The sequence below is a fragment of the Astyanax mexicanus genome, chromosome 18, assembly GCF_023375975.1.
Source record: "Astyanax mexicanus isolate ESR-SI-001 chromosome 18, AstMex3_surface, whole genome shotgun sequence".
NCBI lineage: Eukaryota > Metazoa > Chordata > Actinopteri > Characiformes > Acestrorhamphidae > Astyanax > Astyanax mexicanus.
The window spans coordinates 25,848,344-25,871,673 of record NC_064425.1 but is presented as its reverse complement, the minus strand read 5'-3'; the positions used below and the strand labels follow the sequence as shown (position 1 = coordinate 25,871,673).

The window sequence follows — 23,330 nt, the reverse complement described above, 5'->3', positions numbered from 1 at the left end:
ATTTTAATTCAGTAAGAAGTTAAGGTACTTGATATAGAAGTTTACATTGGAGATAATACATATACCCAGTGTTACCAGTATATTTTTAAACCAATAAAACAATTAAACAAAATTGTACATTGTAGATTCAAAGTATTGTTCCAATTACACATAATTTACATATTTTGTAAAAAAAACAAAAAAAAAAACGCATTGTATAACTAATTCAAAAAATAAAAAAATAAAACATATATATGACAGTAAAATATATTCTAATTTAGTTCAAGAAATGTATACATGTACATGTATATAGTCATTTTTAGCCGTATATACACTGTGCTTTCTTTGGTTATGTATTAGACATTGTTACTGCTGCTGCAGTATATGATAAAAGACATATAGCTTCTTAGAAATCTGGTAAAATTATGTTTTTATAAAATTTGTAAAACTGTAAATGTTGGTATTTAGAAATCAACTCATTTCCAGCAAAAGTTCTGCACATAATTGCATTAAAACAATTGTAGAAAAGTAAAAAAAAAAAAAAAAAAAAGGGGGGAATACATTTATTGCAGTGAAGATATGCAAGTTCACGTACACCCATAAACATCACTATCTTGTCCATATATATTTATTTTCAGAAACAGACAGACAGGATGTTTAAAGCCAGTTCCTCATGCCTGTTTAGTCTCTTGCACTTCTTTCATCATCTGATCTGAAAATACAGAGTTTATGTTAAATAAGTACATGAAGTGAACAGTATAAAATTGTACAGAAAAAACTAAGTGTAAACACATATCTAATTAAATATCTAATGCATTAATATAAATATATTTTATTCATCCAAATTATGGTTTGTTTAGACATGATGGCTGCCTCGTGTATCCTTTTTCACACGTCCTGCAGCAGGTGAAAATGGTGAAAAGTTTGAATAAATGCTGTTAACAAAATCTACAATATAAGCTTACAAATATGTTCATCAGAACAGCTAGTGAAAGATCAGTATTATTTAAAAAGTCTAAGTGGAAACCTGCTCAGTGTTCTCAGCTCTGCCCTCAACAAGTATATCTCTAACCTCAGACTGAAGAATAAGGCTTACTCTAGTGGCACAGGTGGGCCCGCTGTACCCCGGGCGACAGTGGCAGTAGTCGGGCAGCACACACCTCCCTCCATTGAGGCACTTGTTTCTGCAGATGGCTGTGGCAGATGTAGATTTCTTTTTTTATTAAAATCACATCAGATGTATAAACAGACTACTGTATATTTAACTTTTTAAAAAGTTCCAGTTAGAATTAACATATGTACTGCATGTACATGTAAAGTCTTTGAACTGAATGAACTACACTACAGTTCAACATGAATCAATTCGTTTTTAACAGGACTTACGATTCTGGCACTGCAAGCCATCCCATCCAGCAGGACAGTGGCAGGTATTGGGACCCACACACTCCCCTCCATTTTTACATTTCTGTAAGCACACAGCTACAAATACAACATACATTACATCATTTATGTGCAATCTATGAGATCATAGTCATATATTGGACTTTTCACACTATGCACCATGTTTTCCTTCTAATTTAGCAATTCAGGATGGTGGTCGGAGGTAACTAATGTAAGTAAAGCTAATCTAAAGCAAAACTGAAATTCTTGAAAAAACATTTGCATTTAAAGTCAAACAAGTGCACAGATTTCTCTCCTGAAAATGGTTTATTTATTTAAAGTAAACTTAGATTTCCAGATTTTCATTAAGGCTGGGTGCATTAGCATTTACAGCTAACTGGTAGCACTAGGTGCAGTTAGAACTAGTAAATGCTGCCCGACAGCGCTACACTGAGGAACCCTGAGTATTCCGGTAAAACAGGGTGCTATCAGCTAGTGGTTTGTCCCATGTAGCTTGTTTTAACATGGTAACACGCAGACTAGAGTCCTTTATACTCCCTATACTCCCAATATACACCCCTGAATGGCAAAAGAGCTAATGCTTCGTGCAGTTAGCAGCTAATGCAAACGCTGCTCCAGCCCTGGTGCAAAACTGAAACTCCTGCATAACACTGTACTTCAGTGGAGTGGCTTTACTGCTCCTTACAACATGACTGGTAACCGGATAAAAAGGCACACTGACAATTTTGAGAAACATTAAAGGATTTTAAGTGTGACTTATAGTGCGAAAAATACAGTATAATACCAGTCAAAAGTTAGGACCTCTTTTCATTTAATGTTTTATTCTTTATTTTTTATCATTTTCTACATTGTAGATTAATACTGATGCAACAAGCCTATGAAAAAAAGCATATGCAGTTATGAAGTAAAGAAAGTGCTAAGTGTGCCAAAATAGGTTTTATACTTTAGATTCTTTAAAGTAGCATCTTTTGCTTTGATGCTAACATTATTCTATTATAAGCCAACTTGTTCCAAACCACCTGCGCTGGGTTATTTTATCAGATGTTTGTGAAGGCTACTACCTAACTGCATATGTGTTCCTTCATAGTTTTCAAGTCTTTAATATGAATCTATAATGTAGTAAAATAAATAAAATATTATGCTACATTATTTTACCACATTATAAAATGTATATACAAAAAAACATATTTACGAGAACGTGTGTCCAAACTGTAAGTACAATAATAAGTGATTTTAAATGTTGTTGTACAATAAATAACCAACCACTGCTGATGGTTGTGTAAAAAGTACACTTACGAATGCTGCAGACATCCCCTCTCCAACCAGAGGCACAGGAACAGGTGTTTGGGCCCACACACTTTCCTTTGTTCAGGCACATTGGATCACACACACCTAAGCACACAGATTTTACATGTACATTAAATAAAATAACTTTAATTAAATCTGTTCAATTTGTATTCATTAAAACACATGGCTTATATTTCAGATAACTGCATTTAATTCATTACAGTCAGTGGAGTTGAGAGCAGACATTCAGGGTAGCAACTCATATGACCAGAAACACCAAACTCACTATATTGACATTTCTTTCCAGTGTAGCCTTCAGGACAGGAGCACACGTTGTTCCTCATGCACTGTCCACGGTTTTTGCAGGGTGGACTACATACAGCTACAACACACAAAATAGCAGCTTTACACCTTTCAATCAAAGCCAGTGTAAAATGTAAAAAGATTTTTAGTACATTAAGTCATTTTTAATATTTTTTTATTGATCAATTTAATTTGAACACAATGTTAAGAGCAACTGTCAGATTCACATTTTGCTAAAACATTAAAAAGGTAAGTTAAAGCTATTGCATAACGGTGATGACATACAGCTCTGGAAAAATGAGAGACCACTTAATTTATCAAATTAAAAACCTCTGGAATATAATCAAGAGGAAGGGGAAGGGGAACATGCCAAGATGCATGAAAACCAGGGTTATTCCACCAAATATTGATTTTTGAACTCTTTAAACTTTATGAATATGAACTTGTTTTCTTTGCATTATTTGAGATCTGAAAACTGCAAATAAATGCTCTAAATTACAATATTTTTATTTGGAATTTGGGAGTAATGTCGTCCATAGTTTATAGAATAAAACAACAATGTTCACTTTACTTAAACATATACCTATACATTTCCAGAGCTGTATATGCACTATCACACATTCTATAATTAACATACTGTTCAGTACCAGTCAAATATTTGGATACATATTAAAGAAAAAAGAGGTAGTAATTAGATATTAGCCTTTACAAACACCTGACATAAAAACCCAACCTAGATGGTTTGGGATGAGTTGGAGCGCAGAGTCTAGATCTAGAACTCCTTTAAGACAGTTGGAGAACCATTCCAGGTTTTACCTCATAAAGCCAACTGAGAGAATACCAACACTGGGCAAATAAAAGCAAAAGGTGCTCCTTTGAAGAATTTTAAATATAAAACATATTTTGGCTTGTTTAAGACTTTTTTGTTAACTTTATAAAAGCATATGCGTTTCTTTACAGTTTTGATATCTTCAATATTAATCTAATGTTAAAAATATAACAAAAGAAAAGAAAAAAAACATTGAATGAGAAAGGGCATGTCCAAACTTTTGACTGGCACTGTATATCACTGTCAGAACATAACCAATATAATCTATAAAAAATCTTTTTTTTTTTAAAGCATTTTATTTTCTTAATGTAAAAACCCATTTTAAAATAAACAATCTTAATCCTTATCTGGATGGGATTTGTTTCTTAGGGGGTCCTGGGGTAATTTGGGGTCCTCTGTGATTTTATTACAGTCCGGAACGACCATGTATGTGTTTTAGATCAGACGTCCTCTGAGAAAATAACAGGCTTGATTATCTACTGTTTTTCACTGAACTCCATAGTCCTCTGGAAATTTTAGTCCCGTCCGGACGCACATCTGAGTTTTGTCTCCTCATGTTTTAATAAAATAGCTATTTGTCCACTGCCACGCACCGTAATTACACTTTGCTAAGTGCGGACCACGCCTTATAGAAGTAGAAAAGAAGGAAGAAAAAGGGGAGGGAACTCGGGGAAATTTGGGCTGGAGTTCTGAACTGCGTGCTGAAGAAGCGTGCAGTTATATCCCCCCCTTTTTATTTTAATGAGAAGTGGAAGAGCAGAGAAAAAAAAAAGGGGGTTGCAGGGGAGGAGGTGGGTTGCGAATTTTTCGTCACGAGAGGTAGTTGGTTAGGGGAGGTATTTATAGGACGGTTGATTGATATGGGGTGGAGTTAGAACGTAGAGTTCGGGCGTGGTCCTTCTCCCAAACTTTTGTTATTACATAACATCATTTTGGGTGCATGTTTCCATGGAGATCCACGTAAACACAACAGCGAGTGAAAATGGAGGAGCTACTGAACGTGATGTCATGTGACCGAAAAAGCCTAAAAACTCACTGGTCCTTCTGTTTTTTCAATTGGAGTAGACATGTAAAATATTTATCACAGACGTCCTCCTGAGAAACTTATCCCGTTCAGATAGGGCTTTAGTATTCTTATTCAGTTCTTATGTAAAGCTTTTAATTGCAACAATGGTGTGTTGTTGTGCTGTACCTATCTGACACTGTGATCCATAAAACCCAGTGGGACAGGCACAGATGTTGGGCTTAATGCAGGTGCCTCCATTCAGACACACAGGCTTACAATCAGCTGAAAGATAAACACAGCGCAATCAATTACACTGTAGGAACACAGTCTAGACTGGAGCGCAAAACAAGACAGTGGGTGAATTAAACCTGCAGGCACAACATGTGTCTCACACTCCTTAATAACACACTCTCAGTGTGAGAACAACTGATAAGAAGAGAGTCGGTACCTGAGTTACATGTGGGTCCGTACCAGCCAGGCTTACACTTACACACATCAGGAGATACACACTCCCCACCATTCTCACAGTGTCTGTTACACACCACTGTAAAGACACAGACAAAGTACAGACACAGTAGTGTGCAGTCAGGTCTATGAAGAACAGTTGAAGATCTGCAGATATTAATTATGTAGATAATTATGTAAATAGTTATGCTTTTAACGGCTTATCTATGAAAAAAATATGCATCACAAGAGAAAACAATACTCACTAATTTCACATTGTGGCCCCACGTATCCATAGGGGCAGGTGCAGAGGTTTCTGGACAAACAGCTGCCTCCGTTTTGGCATGGTGGATCACAATTAGCTAAAAGGAAATGCAGATAACGCTACATTAGCTACATTTTTTACATTCTGCTTTATCCATTGAGAAAATATGCATTTGAACATTTGAATCAGCCTGTCACTGTTTTCTAGCTCACCTTCTTCACAGGTTGGTCCGCTGTAGCCTGCTGGGCACTCACACACATTAGGTTTCACACACTTCCCTCTGTTCTTGCAGTCAGGACGACACACAGCTGCCAACAGAAAGTTCATCAGTGGTTTTAATAGTGTGCTTTAATGTGTTTTGTGTTAAATTGTTGGATAATGTTTCGATGGTGGATATGGACTCACCGATGTGGCAGTTGTAGCCAGTGTACCCTTCTTTGCAGGTGCATGTGTTCGGCAGAGTACACTCCATGTTCTGACCGCACAGGTAGCGGCACACCGCTGCAAACACAACACACAGCCACATTTATTAGGGTCTTTATCAGTACAAAGAGTTTTAATTCTTTTGTCATTTGTTTAAATGCCATTTATTTATAGGCATCCTCAAAAAATCATATTTCTCAGCTTAATCACTTTTTATTTTCAAGCTGTACGAAAATGAGCAGACAATAAAAAGGTAGACTTAGACTTAGATTTGACTGCAAACCCTGTTAAATTGTTCATGCTGAGCTTGTTCTTTTTCAAAGACATTTATTTTCATTTTCTAAAATTATATATTTTACAGCTTAAGCTTTACCTCATATTGGAAATAATTTAAGAAACACTGAGTGACATTAAAATTATTAATTGTAGAACATTTAGTGTCTTCAGTCCTTTGAAAATAAAACAATGTTAAGGTTGTGATGTCATTGATGTTAATTAGATATTAGAAACATTAGATATGTTTAACTAGCTTGATATTTCTTTAAACAAATAAAAGAAAAATAAATTCAATTCTTAAAAATTAATTAATTTAAATAAATTAATCAGAGGTACAGAAGTACATAAAAGTGAAGGTTAACATTCCTCTATATTTGTAATAATTTGTTTATTTTAGGTAAATATATTGAGTATATATTTGAGTAAATTAATATTGAGTTCTATTAGATCACATTAAATTGATGGGAATGATTGTAAAAATGATCATGGACAAGAATACAACATCCTTTTGTGCACATGACTTAAAATTCTCTTCTTACAGTGGAAAAAAATAGATATTAGAAACATTAGACATGTTTAAATAGCATAATATATTTTTAGTACAATTGGTAAAAAGATATTGTTAAACAATATTTTAACAAATCTTCAAAACCTAAAAAAGATATAAAATAATCAGTCCAACAGGAAGCAATGTGCACATGGAAAAATACTATCCCCACATAAAAAAATATTTTAAAGTGAACATTCCTCTATATTTGTTACAATTTGTTCATTTTGAGCAAATATTTGAAAAATATATATATTTTTTTACACAGTGTTTGTATGAAACATAAAATGCATGTTACATTGATATTGGCCAATTAAACTAGAGATATTAAATGACTAACATACAGATACAGAAAAGCCCCGCTTCAGAACACAGCTACCAAGAACTTTAGCTTAGGAGTTAGCACTAACCTTTGCAGGTGATTCCATCCCCCCTGTAACCATTAGGACACGGGCCACACTTGAAGTGTCCAGTAGAGGTCGGCTCACAAGCCACGCCACTGTAACACGGGGAATCAGCACACGTCCTCCCATCCACAAACAGCACTAGAGCAACTTCCTCCTCATGGAGCTTGACACCAGTGCCTGAAGCCCTTGCAGCATCAATAATCTGGTCAGTACTGCTTACTGAAGTAATTCTGTCAGTGGGTGATGGTCTCTCCTTGCTGGAGGGAGATTTTCCAGCTCGAACAGAGGGATCAGCAGCTTTCCGAGAGGTGGACGAAGTTACACCAGGCCTGTCCACTTCCACACCGCCCTGTAATTGCCCTGCAAAATGCTGAAGGTCAGAAGGCCAAGCTTGAGGAGCTAAAATAATGAATGCTGATAGCATCATATGTAATGTTCTTGAATTAAATCTAATACATTCATCATCATAAAATAGTTGCATCCTGAAGGAATCAAAGATAAGAATGAAAACGACAACAACTTGGTGTGGGTTGCAATTTCATATGATGCCAGATCATCCTTACAGGCACCTTGACTGTCCAAGGTTAATGAGGTCCTGCAATCAGTGGCCTTAGTTTTTCTGAACGCAAACTGTGATGCGCTGTTCCAACAGGACAATGCTCATCCACATGCTTCTGTTGCCTTGAAAACATAACACTTTCCTTTCCCCCGAATAGCATTGCAATCCAACTCATCCTTCTAGGTGCATCTATTTTTTGATGATAAAGTGTGTAGACAGTTCCAAGGACTTCCACTACATACTTCTCAAATATCTTCTCAAATATCACTGTGTTCGTCTGCTATATGATATATGTTTCTAAAATTGCTGATCCAAACAACCAATGATTTATAAAAGAAAATCCTGAAAATTATCAGGGGTGCCCAAACTTTTCCATACCACTGTATATCTGTCTATATTAATGCAGCCTTCATATTTTATATCTACCTTTCCAAAATAAAGTTATCTCCACTCACTGTTGGCAGATCTGGAGGTGCAGGTTTGGCCGTTGCCGTGAAGTCCTGGGGGACAGGGGCCGCAGATGAAGCCAGCAGATGTGTACACACTCTCAAAGCACTGGACTCCTGGATGACAGGGTCGACTGGAACACGGGTTCTGAGCTAACAGGCAGGCAGACAGAAGAAAAAACATGAAAATGTAAGGCCACCACAGTGCTGTTAGTGTAATCTAAAATGATACTGTTTTATGTATTACAATAATTTCACTACCTGGTCCCAGATGGTCTTCACTGACATTGACAGCTACTTTACCTTTTAAAACAGGATGAGTTATACTACATGATGTTAAGTTAATGAGAATGATGGTAATAATGATGATGGTAAAAACAAGAACACCCCTTAAAATGGAAGAAAAAAATGACTGCACATTAAATAGAATACCTGTATATGCTTTAACTTTTAACAAATGACCTGGCTTCAGCTAAGATGAGTATGAGATTTACATTTTGGATTGTAGTTAAAATTACAGGTTTAGTGATATTTTTCTCAGTTTCCTAAACGGTCAATGCAAATGACACTCAGTAGAATTTCTAAATCATGACCTAACAGTATAAATCCAATTTTACTGAACAAACCTCCCAATGATAACAAATGTTTTATTTTTTAAATAAAAAAACTCAAAATGCACTGTTTCAAACTATTCAAACTAAGCAGGCCACAGGTTTTAAGCAATATGGGAAAGAAAAATTATATCTCTGCTGCTGAAAAGCATGGAATAGTGCAATGCCTTGGACATGGTAAGAAAACATTAGATATTTCACGAAAACTGAAGCATGATCATCGCACTGTGAATATATTTGTGGCTGAATCAGACCACAGACAATAAAAGGCAAAATGACCTCAGCAAAGTATATAGATTTTATAACTGATCACTTTCGACGGTGGGAGGCAGTTCACATCAAAATAGCAGCTCTGGGAGGCTATTCTGACATTATGCAAAGAAGGTCAAGCAGAAACTCTCCAAAAACTCTTAAGTTCAATGGATGCAAAAATTGTGAAGGTGATATCAAAGAAGGTTTCCTACGTTAACATGTAACTTGGCCGATTAAGATATATATATATTTTTTTTACTTTTAATTTTAATAAATGTGACAATTTAATGCTGCAAATTTAAAAGCTGCAAAAGTAGTTTTTACAACCTATAAAATGTTTTAAAACTTTTTTGTGCATAATAATTTGGAACATGGCTTATAAAAAAAAAGTTATAATTGGGAGGTTTGTTCAATACAAGTGGATTTATAATTAACGGGTCTTGGCTTAAAATAATATTGACTGTCATTTGCATTGACCATTTAGGAAATTCTAAGAAAAATATCACTTGCATAATAATTTGAAACACTGTGTATATTTGCATTGTTTATTTAATTTGCAAAACTCAATCAGAGAATGATAAACATAAAGTAACTAGCCTTAACACATAAACTCACGGCTGCAGATTCTTCCATCACCACTGAGGTGTTCGGGGCAGTGTCCACACTTAAACGACCCTTGTGTGTTCTCACACGCCACTCCAGGGAAACACGGAGCTAACTGACACTCATCAATGTCCTCCTCACAGATCACACCTGCAGAAAACACAACATCAAACAGAATAACCTATAAAAAATATTCCTATAAACACATTTCAACTGTTTTAATGTGACACTAATAGTGTGAATGTTCTGAGTCCTGGCATCATGCTTACTGAGAGGTGTGGGATAGAGGGGCAAAATCTACAGTATTTTTCACGCTATAAGGCACACTGGATTATAAAGCACACTATTAATAAACGCCTATTTTCTGGTCTGCAAACAGGGTTGTCGCCATATTTCCTTTGGGGGGCGAGACCTGTAAAGCTAAGCTAAGTAATCAAAACTGTAATTCTTAAAAAAACATTTTCAGACAAGTTAGACAAGTCAAACCAGCGCTGGATTTTAATCTACACGGATTTCTTTCCTGAGAACTGTTTATTGGGGTGAGTAAAGTGCTGAGTGTTCCAGTAAACCAGGGAGATATTAGCTAGCGGTTTTCCCACGTAGCTTGTTTTAACACGGTAAACACGCAGTCTACAGTCCAATATTACTTATCTCTGAAGGGAGAAAGAGCCTGCGTGGTTAGCAGGTAATGCTAATGCTGCTCCAGCAGTGCTAGCTGGGTTAGCAGCAGGCTACAGGCCAATAATGCTCACCTCTGAATGAACAAATGGCTAGCACTTAGTGGGTAATGCTAACAATGCTGGAGAACTAAACTGAAACTCCTGTATAACGCTGTACTTCAGCGGAGCGACTTTTTCTGCTCTTTACAACCTGACTGGTAAAATTCATACATAAGGTGCCCTGGATTAAAAGGTGCTCTGACGATTTTTGGGAAAATGCAAGTATTTTAAGTGCACCTTATAGTGGAAAAAACAGTAGTCTAAAGCTTTGTCTAGACAAAGAGAATAATAAAGAACTGATTTAAGAAGAGACATTGAATGAGCTGTTAACATAATTGAGAAAATAGTATATATTATTTAACTTACCTGTGAAACCTGCTGGACAGACACATGTGAATGAATTCAGCCCATCCACACATTCACCCCTCAGACAGGGGTTAGATTTACATTCGTTCATATTGATTTCACATCTCACTCCCTCTAGACCAGCTGGACAGACACACAGGTACTCTCCAGAGCCAGGGGGGAAGTTAATGTTGGTAACACAGGAGGCTCCATGGTGGCACTCACACTGGCGCACTGAAACCTGCATGATATGAGAAAAATATAAATTTTTATTTTGTGTTTTATTGCAAAATGATTGTATTATTTAGCTGTATTTGATGATGATATGCAAATAGGAAAATTTAATTAATGTAAGCATTACAGAAAGCCAAATGGCACCCTCTTGTGGTCATAGTAGGTATGGCAAATATAGACATGCACACTAAATAGATATGCAGCATTTATAACAGTGAAATAACACTGAGAAAGTTCCTGGTTTGCCTAAAATAACTTATGCCAGGTTACATTAAATTAATCCAATAAAGAGTAATTTAATAAAATGGTTTGAAGCCATAAATATGTAACTGCTTTGTTTAAATCATGGTATTGACACATCACCAATATTTCACATACTCTACAGTAAGCTTGTGATTCATGTATTTTCTGACAAACATAAAATATAATATAGCACAAAAAATGTACTGTACAGGTACACTTAAAATACAGTTCAGTGCAAAATTTCATTGAATGGAAATAATTTTTACTCAAGCACATAGTACTGTCTCTGCTAGTTAGTATGTATGTTTTAAAGTATGCAAATAATATACCTGAAAACAGTAAAATCAGAAAGCTAACCTGCATATCAAACTTGGCAATAACAATGGCCAATTTATTTTTATTGCAACATTGCTTTGTTGCCATTGTTCTTATCACCATTTTATTGTCATTTTATTTATTGTCATTGTATTGTCACTTTTAGGAACTTATGTAAATGGATTTAGGACACTTTAAGACAAATAAAGCTTAAATTAAAGACTTTTTACATTTTTTAAAACCACTATGAATCTCAGACTGCAGACTCCCTGGTTTAGACTGCATTAAATTTTCACTTGCAGTGTTTCCCAGAAATCCATAGGCATCTAGAGGCAATTACCGTCAAGAACAAATGTTTGCCACTAAAACTTCTCATAAACCAAATGGTCAAAAGGCCAAACAGCTTGACTAACCAAATGTGCCTGAACTTACTCACCACCACTCTGGCCCTGGTCTCTGCATTACAGTCATCCGTCACAGCCAGTTCAAAGGTCACAGGGGAGGACGACAGGGCTTTCCAAATGAGCAAACCAGCAGGAGAGAGCACGGCATCCCTGGGCCCGGACACCAGCGTGAACATCACCGCTGAACCCTCAGGATCAGTGGCTAAGAACTGGTACACAAAGTTTTCCTGGAAAAACGTTTGCAGGTGGGTCTGCTCTGAGTGGAACACTGGAGGCTCGTTTTCTGGAACATAATGAGACAATCCGAGAGCTGCAGATTACACTGTGTACACTTAGGTCTTTATGCTGATTACACTACTACTCACACTGCAGGCCTGGAACCATATGTGGAGAACTTAATTACTATTCACTGCAGATTTATTCATAAATATTTACCAAACTGCTTCTTAGTGTAGTCTCTTTTAAACACTAAAAACTGCATAACTATGTATGCACTGTAAGTCTGGATAAATTGAACATGAACTAATAATATGAGATAATTAGTTGCCCCAATTTTTGTGAGTAATGTTTACTAAAAACGTAAGTTAGTTAGACATAAAACGTTCAGTTATTAAGTCTAAGTTATTTTAATTAATAAATGTTGCTACGTGGTTCTTAAGATGTTGTTTAATGGTTGTAATGTGTCTTAGTGGGTGCTATGCTAATGGATTGGTTGCGAAGGTGCTGTTTCTTGTTCTTGACATTATGCCAGCATTTCATGAAGAATGAACCAATAAAAATCATTTTAAATGAGTATATGTTTTTGTGTAACAGAGATAATACACAGCAGCAAATAAAAAGGAAAAATTACATTTTTAAATACATTCTTTGCTCAAAAAAAAAAAAAAAATCCAACAAGGATTGCTGCAAAACTTAGCATGCAGTTATGTCTTAAGCAGGTATGTAAAAGATTACAGGTGTGGGGTGATTTGAAACTGGGTCTGTCCTAAAGAGGGTATATAAATGCTTCCCCGCCACAGATGCATTGCCAAGCAAGTGTTTATGGTAAGGCAGCATCAGTTACGATGGCAGCTTTAACAACCTATGAGTGTGCAGGATCTACAGACCAGCAGTGTTAGCTGGGGTTAGCAGCAGGCTACAGGCCCATAATACTCACCTCAGGAAAACGGGAAAATAGCAATTAGCAGCTAATGCTAATGCTACTCCAGCCCAGGTGCTGAAGAATTAAACTGAAACACCTGTATAACTCTGTACTTCAGTGGAGTGGCTTTACTGCTACTTACAACCTGACTGGTAAGGTTCATACATAAAGTGCACTGGATTTTAAGGCACAATGACAACTTTTGGGAAAATTAAAGAATTTTAAGTGTGCCACATAATGCGAAAAACACGGTAACTTCCCTTTATTACAATTGTATTCACTTACATACCTCATCTTTATATTTACAGTACATTCCTACATTCCATTCTTAGTTATTTTTTGTAAGTAAGTGTATTTTACAAGGTCAGCGTCTTACTCTCACTGATGGACCAGGTATACTTGGCGAGATCAGGTCGGCAGGTGAGGCAGGGGCTGCTGGGGCTGCGTTCTCCTTCTCCATAACACTGACCATCAATGTTACAGCTTCTGTTCTGAAGAGGTGGAAGAGATAAACCCAGACATAGCCATCAATATGATTACTAAGGTTACTGCACAACCAGAAATACACCCTGCAATTGCTGTGAACAGAGGTACATAGAGGAGCTTTAACCCATAATGTTCTACTTATAGTGTTGACTTTGCTGAGAATGACTCATGTGCTTAAATGATAAAATAGTGTTAATTTAATGGAGAAATCCTGTGTGAAATGTACTTGCGGTCCATTGAAACATGAGAACAAGTGCAAACTCTATTTATTTATTTTTATAATTTTATTTTAAATTTGTTCCCATTTTCTCCCCAATTTTGCACAGCCAATTACCCAACCCAATGATGCCCCAACATACCAGGAGGGTGAAGACCAGCACATGTTTCCTCCGATACATGTGAAGTCAGCCACCGCTTCTTTTCGAGCTGCTGCTGATGCAGCCTTGCCGAGCAGCCAGCGCTCTTGGAGGAAAGCGCAGCGACTCGGTTCTGATACGTCAGCTCACAGGCGACCTGTGCTGCGGACATCACCCTAGGAGTGATATGGGGAGAGAGCGCCATCTACCCACCCGGAGGTAGCAGGGCCAATTTTGCTCCCTTTGAGCACCAGCAGCTTAATGGCAAAGCTGCATGAGCGGGGGTTCGAACCTGCAAAACGAGTGCAAACTTTTGTAAAATAGCCCACCTTCATTCGCCATTCCCCCCACAATTGGAAAATACAACGCTTTTAGCTGATGCTTCCAACAGGCTTACAATGCTAGCGATAGGGGCATAGCACTGCCAATGCAAAGAAATGGTCAGTTGAATTATCGACTTAATTTCAAGATGGCAGCACCCAGAAAACTACTTCAAGGTACTGTGTGTATAAACAGTGTTTTTAACCCTTGTGTGGTGTTCATATTTTTGTTACTCGTTTACTTTGGTACTTGTATTTAATTCAGCAAAATTAAGCAATTCTACATTAAAATGCTTTACACATGCTTGCTTCACCTAAATTGCAAGCAATATAAACAGCTTACATGGTTAATATTTGCCCTTTACCTTTCTTATGTTACATTTCTTTCAAAAAGTGCTACTCTTTTTTTATTAGTTTTTTAATAAAATGTAAAAGAAAATGAATTTAACTCAAGATATGAGTAGAAAATTTGTTTAGTTTCAAATTTACAAATGAAGCAATGTTTATTAGCCCTTGGCCAAACATACTGTATGTAATATAAATGTGTAGGGGGGGGTGTACTGTGTGTGTTTTGATATATGTTTAATAAACTACCTGTGCTCTTTTAACATTCTCAGTGCCTTGTTTAAAATGTTGGGGTCCTCAGAATTTTACCAATTAAGTGTGGAGCCACTTTAAGATTGTTAATGGTGTAAAAATAGTAATTTCTTTGCATGAGCAGCACTATGCCCCCCATCACTAGCATTATATGCCTGTTGGGAACATCCGCTAAAAGTGATGTATTTTGAAATGCTGGAGGCAAACGGAGGTGGGCTATTTAACAAAGGTAATTCTCATTATCATGTTTCAATACAAACCAAGTGCATTTCACACCAGATTTCTCCTTTCACATCAACGGTGCTGATTTAACACAAACACATTTGCTGTATATGCTTTAATTGATGCTGTTTTACTACAAGTTTGTGTGTATGTAACAAAAACAGTCTCCATGTCTAGAAAATCTTGAGAATCAATCTGCAATGGAAATGAGAAGATGACCAAAAAGTTGCTTGTAAAACTTTGCTTTGTGAGCCTTTGACCTCCACTACTATCAGATAGTATAGAAACTGAACAATGGCAGCCTTGTCTGGATAACTAGTGTAAAGCTGTGGGTCTACACCGCATCAGTAGAGCAGACTGCTAAATTGTTTCCAGTAGGGACCTCAAAAATGCAAACAGGTCTAATGACTTAGGATCGGTTCCATGAAAACATATAACAAGTCAAATACTTGCTAGGCCAATGACAGACTCATTTGAACAGACATTGTTTGTACTTTAGAGGAATGAGTTTTAGGTTACTGATGTATGGGAAAAATGGGTTACATCCACAGCATATTTAGTGTGTGTATAGTATTCTACAAATTATACACTGTGCAATATCTGCATTTGCCAAATATGTTTCTCATGTAACTAATGGTAATATTCTTCAAGGATTTCTTGATATTTTCTTATTTATAGGGTCAGCTTCCCTGTAGTTCCCTGTATCTTTTGTTCAACATAAAATCTCCATTCAAAAATGCTGTGTAGTCAAAGATTATGCATAATCCCTGTGAAATCTTTGTCATTTGCGACAATGTGACCATGAATTATGTTTAATGAACACTTAAATGATAGATGAATCCCACTTGTGACAATGCATTTTGAGGCACAACAAAAGACCATTTGTAGACATTTCAAAATCCACAGTAGCTTTAAATATGATATTTCTTTTTTCAAAAGAAAAAACGTAAAGAAAATACACTACACACACCTTCAAAGAGCACTGAACCCCACTGTTAAGTGTGCACACTTGACATGTTCCATCAAACAGCGTAAGAATCTTGGCATTGCTGAAGCTGTAGCCGTCATTGGAAACCTGCAAACAAAAAAACAGAAATGCTTGGAACAATGCTTGGTATTACTTATTACCTTGCTGAATTCAAAACTGACAAAGAGTTTAGTACTTATTAAAGTAAGTAACTGGCACACAAGAGACCCTCGTTGAAATGTGGTTGCAATATGGTTGAAATGTTGTTGAAGTAATGTCTGTTGTGGTCTTAACCTTGAATCGACATAATGTCCACAACCTTCTGCCTTTTAAATTACCATTTTACATTTCATCACCACTCAATGTTAAAAAACGGTTGAATGGAGGAATGAAAAAGGGTTTTTACTTCCATTTGCATTTATTGTTTTTTAATTTGGCACCAATTCTTCACCATACCTGCAGGAATGTTCATGTTCTATTTATTGTACTGTTGTGTTTTAGAAATCAAATGATTAATCAGATTGGTAGTGGTGGGTAACATTCTTTATACTCAGCTGTACTACAGTGATGTTAGTTTATTGTTAACACTGTTAACCATAAGATTTTCTACTTGTAGTAATTACTTTTTGTTTGTAGTTGTACAGTTCCTACTTCTCAGAGATGTATATTCACAGAGAAAGAGAATACAAATAAAACTGTGAATTTTTCATCCTGGCATAAAGTTTTTTCCCTCTTCCTTACAATTGTGAGCAACCTGAATGTGGGCTATGGTTTAGTAACGGTTGAACATACAACGTTGAAACAACTTTTCCATATCAACGTTGATTCACCTTTTAAAATCAACACCAAATCCAACGTTGATTCAATGTTAAAATGGCAGCTGGGTAAAAACATATTTAAATTTTTTATATCTAGGGCTGGGTATCGAAATTCAATACCAAAAAGTGACCGAATGAAATGTCTTGGTACTACCTAGAAACGAAAGATCTAAAAAATGTGGTGCCTATTTTCCATACTTTGCATGAAACGTGCATAAACGCGGAGAGCGTGCCCAGTGCAGTAAAAACAACCGCGAGCACAGACAAACTGTTGCTGCGCTGAAATCTCTCAGACTCTCTCTCTCGCACACTCACACTGTCTGTCTCTCACTTGCTCTGTGCATCTCTCGCTCACTCTCATTATCACTGTCTCTCTCTCTTCAGCTAATTTGCATTGTCTCTCTCTCTCTGTCTCTGCTCACTTCACCCTGATATATTATAATACAGTAAAAAGTATCCAGTCTGCCAAACCTAAACCACACTACTCTATTATAACTGTCCCCTCACAATAATACAGCATTTTTAAGTGATTGACACCACTAATATAGATATTATTTCATTTTGCCAATCTACCGCTAATATTTCTTAAAAGAACTCCAGTAATATGCTTCGGGACATATTTGTAGTTTGAAAAGTTAAAGTAAAGTAAAGTGCCACAAATATCATGCTTATTGTTTTTGTTCCAACAAGATCCAAAAGTATGGTAGTCTCTCATTGTGACAGCTTAAGAATGAGATTACTCATGTCGGCTGTTAAATAAATACGTTTTGTGAAAATAATTATTTCTGTTTTTTTTGGTTATCATTTAGAAAAAGGTACCGAAAAAAGTATTGTTTGGGTATTGGTACCAAATTTAAAGTATCAAACCGGTACCGGTATCGAAATACCCAGCCCTAGTCATATCATATGTTTTTAAACCGCTGAAAATGTTGTGAAGAAAGGATCAACATTAACATTGCTTTAAAAATTGCTTTAAATCTTAAAGACCTGTATGTGGGACCTCTAAGAGCCTACTCTAAGAGCACTGGGTTACCTTGATTTGCCAGCGGGTGACTGGTGGGTGTGGGACACCAGCAGACTGCAAGTCTTCTACAGGGAGCTGACACTCTAATGCAGAGGAGCTGAGGAACGATGCAGGAACCATCAGAGAATCCCCCAGTGACCACTCACCGTCTACTATCTGAGAACAAACAACACATACAGACAGATACACACAAACATACACATATATGAACACATGCAGTTTATATAGTAGAGTCTTATCCTTTTCAGAACTACTACTGTGATGCTTTATTTGTGTACAAGAATATCCAATTGAATATTTTTGTAGGTAAAATTAATTAATTACAGTAATTCAACCTGGGGTAACACCTCATAACTTGTACAGGTGTGGGTGATAACACTTCATAATCATTTTACACACTACTGTCCCAATAGTACGACTTTTGGCATATCAGTCTATAAAAAAAAAACATTTGCTAAAAATGTAGTAGCTACCAAATAGAGCTGGGAAAATGCATTCACTTACTTTATATTATATGTACTTCTAACAGTAGCGTCAGTCACAAACCTATATTTAAGCAAAGTCATGCAAAAAAAAAATCTCTGTGATATACTGTGAAACTGTCAGAATCTTGAAAAATAGAATGATATACATTTTATTTAAACTGTCAGAATCTTGAAAAATAGAATGATATACATTTTTGGTCACACCGCCCAACACAAACATGCATCAATTCGTACTACTAAAAGCATTATCCAAAGAGCAAGCTGCTGCTAAAAAATATCTTTTGTAAAAACTTTTGTAATTATTAAATATGTGCCCTTAATATTTTTACAACTTTCATTTTATTGCAGCAGTTTTAATATATACATAGTTGCCATTCATTTTCTTAAAAAAAAAACATAGTAAAAAAAATCCAAAGTGTGATGAAAATTTTACTTATCTGCAGATATCCTGTACTTTTTTTTTATTTATTTAAGCATGTTATTGTAATATTATTAACACATGTAACACATTTCTGTTAGTTGCATCCACGTGAACAGTTGCAGTGAGCCGTGTGTTATACAACATTATCAAGCCTAATCATTTAAGCCAGGGGTGTCCAAACTGCGGCCAGGTATTTTAGAAATAGAATGAAAGTTGGCCCGCTGTTAAGCAGGTTTTTATAACGCTAGGTGTCAGTAACGGACCAAAGAGTCGGAAAGGATGCGCATTTCTAGCGCAGAAAAACTGGGCAAAAGAGTCTAAAAGCGGAGAGGATGCGCATTTCTAGCGCAGAAAAACGGGCCAAAGAATCTAAAAGCGGAGAGGGAGCGCATTTCTAGCGCAGAAAAACGGGCCAAAGAGTCCAAACGTTGCCGTAATTACGGAGTTTTATATTAAGAGACATCATGAAATTAAACATCAATTTGAAAAATCTTAGTTTACACAACACTGTTAAAGATAAAGACAGTTAGTCAAGTAAAATGGTGTGTAAATGAAATAATCAGGAAAAAAATATTATTTAAAGTGGTATATTTCATTACTTGTTTTATTACAGAGTGTGGCCCGTGACTTCAAATATATTTCTACTTCTGACCCCCAACAAAAAACGTTTGGACACCTCTGATTTAAGCCTAATCAAGTTTAATAATATTACCAGTACACAAACCAGGTAGTATAGTAAAAGTAGAGATACAAAAGGTAAAATTACTCCAGTTATTGTAGAAATCCTCCCTTTAAATCTAATAAAAATGTACTGAAACTCATTCAAATTAGTTGTTACATTAATTGGCTAATCATTTTTTTGTTAGATTAAAAAAATAATAATTGTTAGGTGTAGCCCTACTACCAAATAATTTATAGTACACAATATTTCTAGGAGGTATACGAAAAAAAAGTACATAAATCAAATCAAAGTGGAGAAAGAACTCACCTTCTCCTTCATAACTTCACACTTCAGCTCAAAGGCATTTCTGAAGCCTTTCCCCAGAACTCGTACAGTGGAGCAGGAGGCGTGTCTAACATCACAGAGTCCTCCACCCTCCAGCTCTCTGATCTCCGGGGTCTCATCTGAATAAAAAATACATAGAGCCAAATGTTCCAGATAAGCCTATAAAGCTTTCATAAAGTAGCTCATTTCACATACATACCTTCTCAGTTTAACTGACATGCAGAAATATGTTGAAATGTTTCTAGATTAGCATTATAGAGACATGTAAAATTAATTTGCAAGTTTAAGTACTGTAGCACATTATAATCACAATTCAATCACATTTTGTCATATTGCACACTTCTATGATACAGTTACTTTTTATATATTGTATAAAGTAGTTTCAAAGATAACAATATTTATGATATGTTCTTCAGCCTTACACAGTAAGACCCATAGGGTTAAAATTACAGTGTACCATAGTTACTGCACTAGGTGCACTTAAAATCCTTCATTTTTCCTGAAAATCATCAGTGCGTGTTATAATCTGGTGTGCCTTATGTATTAAAATTTACCAGTCAGGTTGTAAGGAGCAGTAAAGCCACTCCGCTGAAGTGCGAGTTATACAGGAGTTTCAGTTTAGTTCTCCAGCATCGAGGCTGGAACAGTATTAGCATTAGCTGCTTACCACGCTAAGATCTTTGGCAAATTAGTATTATCGGCCTGTAGCTTGCTGCCAACACTGGCCAGCACTGCAGATGCAGCATTAGCATTAGCCCTAATGGTTAGCCACTAATGCTAATGCTCCGGCTTTAGCTGGAAATATGACAATCTAAGCTTACTGTAAATAAACAGAAATGCTTTACTCAAACAAACAGTTTTCAGGAGAGAAATCTGTGTAGATTAACATCAGACTAGCCACCCAGTGCCAAGACCTGCTGAATTAGAAGAAAAACATGGCAACACCCCTGTGCCTTACTAGAGTCGTATAAAATGTGCCTTATAATCCAGTGCGCCTTATGTATAAAAATAAACCAGTAAATAGACATTTGATAATAGTGCCTTATAGTACATAAAAATATGGTAAATATTTGTTCAGAGTTTTTATTACTTTAAACAATTCATGGGCAGTTTTAAATCCCCACAGTGTATTCTCTCTCACAGGCTCTGCCTTCTCATTTTGCTTTGCTCCCAGCATGCTCTGTGGTCACCTTTCTTCTTCGCTTGTGATTATTATGGGGGTTTATGTTGTTTGTGGTGGTTATGTGTGTGTGTGTGTGTGTGTGTGTGTTTATGTGTTATATTCATTTTTAATGGGATTTTGTTGCGGTGCTTTTATTGGTGGAGTGTTATTCACTCTGTTGGTGTTGGGTTGGAAGTTGGATAAGGGTCTCCACTGTTGAGTTGCCATGTTATGAAAGAAACACTAACACATGTTTGACAATCTTTCATGGGTCTGTAAAAGTATTTGTCGTTTAACATTTAAAAATTTAACTGTGTAGATTAACTGCGATGGCTGAGTTTAAATAAAAGTAAAAATGCTAGATCTAGAACAGCAGACAATCCCATCAAGTTTAAAAAAATTAATGAATCTTAGTGGACACTTACCAGACACTTGGCTGCAGTCATAGGAGCCAAATCCTGGAAAGCACATGCAGCCCCGCTCGGTGCACTGCCCATTACCACTGCAAAGACTGGGGCACCTGAGAAAGTTCAGTATGCTGCTGATCTCCTCCCTCCTTCCCATCTCCTCCACCACTCTCCTCTCACACTCGTTCTCCAGCAGGGGCACGGTGCCCCCCAGCCAGGCCTGGTCATCCTTTAGCTGCTGGTCCAACACACACATCTCCAGTGCCTGCTCCATCACCCCGACGAGGAGGGCACCACAACCCAGACCAACAGTGGAGTTCCGCAGGGCCCTCTCACAGAGCTGCCGGGCATCGGACTCAGTCAGACCAGACTCAGTAGGCCAGGTTGGTGGAGGCAACTCAGGCTCATTAGATCCAGTATGATCCTCAGGGAAGTAATAGCTAGCAGCATCACCCAGGTTGGACTGCCTCTGACTCTGATAGGCTGAGGAGGAGGAAGAAGCTTGTCTGTGGTTCTGGCGTCTCCCTCGTCTCCTCGTGTTACTCCGGGTGCCTGTACCCACTCTTCGTGTCTGGGCATTTTGCCTGGGTCTTTGTGGAGGCACTGGCGGTTTTCTGAAAGGCCCGTGAGAGCTGATGTACTCTGCAGTCAAATCCAGAGCAGGGATGATGAAAGGGGAGTTGAGACGGGCCAAATAAGAGCAGGAGGAGGAGTTAACTGGAGGGCGGGCTCTAAAGCTTGATTGGCGGCGTTCTGGATCACAGTTGCAGTAGTGCTGGTTGCTTGGGGTGCGTTCAAGGGGTGGGGCTTTGTTAAAAAAGCTGGTTCCTGGTGCTAGCCTAGCACATGAAAAAATATGATTTAGGAGGGAAAAAAGGGCAGCTATGTACAGTAATCAATACAACATACAGCTCTGGAAAAAAAATAAGAGACTGCTTGAATTTTTGCACCAGGAGTGGCATAAAATCCAAAAGCAATGTGTAAGACAGGTGGAGGAGAACATGCCATGATGCATGAAAACTGTGGTTAAAAACCAGGGTTATTCGACCAAATATTGATTTTTGAACTCTTAAAACTTTATTAATATAAACTTGATTTCTTTGCATTATTTGAGGTCTGAAAGCTCTGCATCTTTTTTGTTATTTTAGTCATTTCTCATTTTCTGCACATAAATGCTCTAAATTACAATGTTTTATTTGGAATTTGGGAGAAATGTTGTCTGTAGTTTATAGAATAAAACAACAATGTTCATTTTACTCAAACATATACCTATAAATAGCAAAATCAGAGAAAATTATTCCGATTCATATTGTTCTTGATGCTAAACACAATAAAATCTCCCCAGAAGAGCTCTAAAATCTAGTCAAAACCCTTCCCTGGACAGAAAGTTAATACATGCTACATAACAATGTACTCACTGTAAAAAATCAATCAGGGCGCACATTCTTAAGTGTATGTATAAGTACCTCCAGGAGTTGATAAAGGAAGCACTGTCTTTCACAGTCTTATCTCCCTCCTTGTGGAAGTCATTGAGGGGTTGGCCATCAAAGGTTCCACAGAGGCCCTCAGTGTGGCCCCTATCAGAACCAGGGGCCCTCAGAGTCAGGCTCATGCCCCAGTCTGCCACATCTGCTCGTATAAACGTACCTGAAGGGAATGACAGCTAGAACCAAAAGAAAGCATTTACAGTACTTAGACCCTGTGTAGTCCCCAACTATAACAATGCATTCTAAACACACTTTAGAAAGAAATGAGATCTTACAGTATTAAGGCAATGTGAAGATTGTCAGCAACAGTCATAATAGGCATAAAAGGCACATTGGTTACAATAGTAATGTTGGGCCACATTCCTAAAATCCAAGCAGAACCAAATTGAGCATTAATCTGAGTGAATAAAACCTTTTGTCTAAGTAACCAACAAAAGGAGCAAAAATTAGTTTCGCTAATTCAAGGACGTAGATTATGGTAATAGTATGGTAATTACTACAGTAAAAGTATCTGTGCCCAATCAGCAAAACAT

General features: G+C 36.9%; 1 protein-coding gene across 3 annotated transcripts in view; it reads right to left on the bottom strand.

Annotated features, from left to right (window-relative positions):
- Positions 1-15: 15 nt before the first annotated feature.
- Positions 16-23,330, bottom strand: part of vwde (von Willebrand factor D and EGF domains) — a 33,800-nt gene continuing 10,485 nt past the window's right edge. For 2 of the 3 annotated variants that reach the window (XM_015601045.3, XM_049466803.1), the window contains exons 11-32: positions 22,777-22,973; positions 21,329-22,149; positions 19,724-19,860; positions 17,839-17,985; positions 15,991-16,095; positions 13,416-13,530; positions 11,931-12,181; positions 10,724-10,943; positions 9,651-9,788; positions 8,434-8,475; positions 8,182-8,325; positions 7,171-7,527; positions 5,920-6,015; positions 5,727-5,822; positions 5,516-5,611; positions 5,254-5,349; positions 4,992-5,087; positions 2,954-3,049; positions 2,677-2,772; positions 1,363-1,458; positions 1,076-1,173; positions 16-691 (exon numbers count right to left, since the gene is read on the bottom strand). In XM_015601045.3, the coding sequence (XP_015456531.3) occupies positions 683-691; positions 1,076-1,173; positions 1,363-1,458; positions 2,677-2,772; positions 2,954-3,049; positions 4,992-5,087; positions 5,254-5,349; positions 5,516-5,611; positions 5,727-5,822; positions 5,920-6,015; positions 7,171-7,527; positions 8,182-8,325; positions 8,434-8,475; positions 9,651-9,788; positions 10,724-10,943; positions 11,931-12,181; positions 13,416-13,530; positions 15,991-16,095; positions 17,839-17,985; positions 19,724-19,860; positions 21,329-22,149; positions 22,777-22,973 (3,549 nt within the window). In that variant the 3' untranslated portion in view covers positions 16-682. The remainder of the gene's footprint in view (positions 692-1,075; positions 1,174-1,362; positions 1,459-2,676; positions 2,773-2,953; positions 3,050-4,991; positions 5,088-5,253; positions 5,350-5,515; positions 5,612-5,726; positions 5,823-5,919; positions 6,016-7,170; positions 7,528-8,181; positions 8,326-8,433; positions 8,476-9,650; positions 9,789-10,723; positions 10,944-11,930; positions 12,182-13,415; positions 13,531-15,990; positions 16,096-17,838; positions 17,986-19,723; positions 19,861-21,328; positions 22,150-22,776; positions 22,974-23,330) is intronic. The other variant, XM_049466804.1, reaches the window with a different exon arrangement.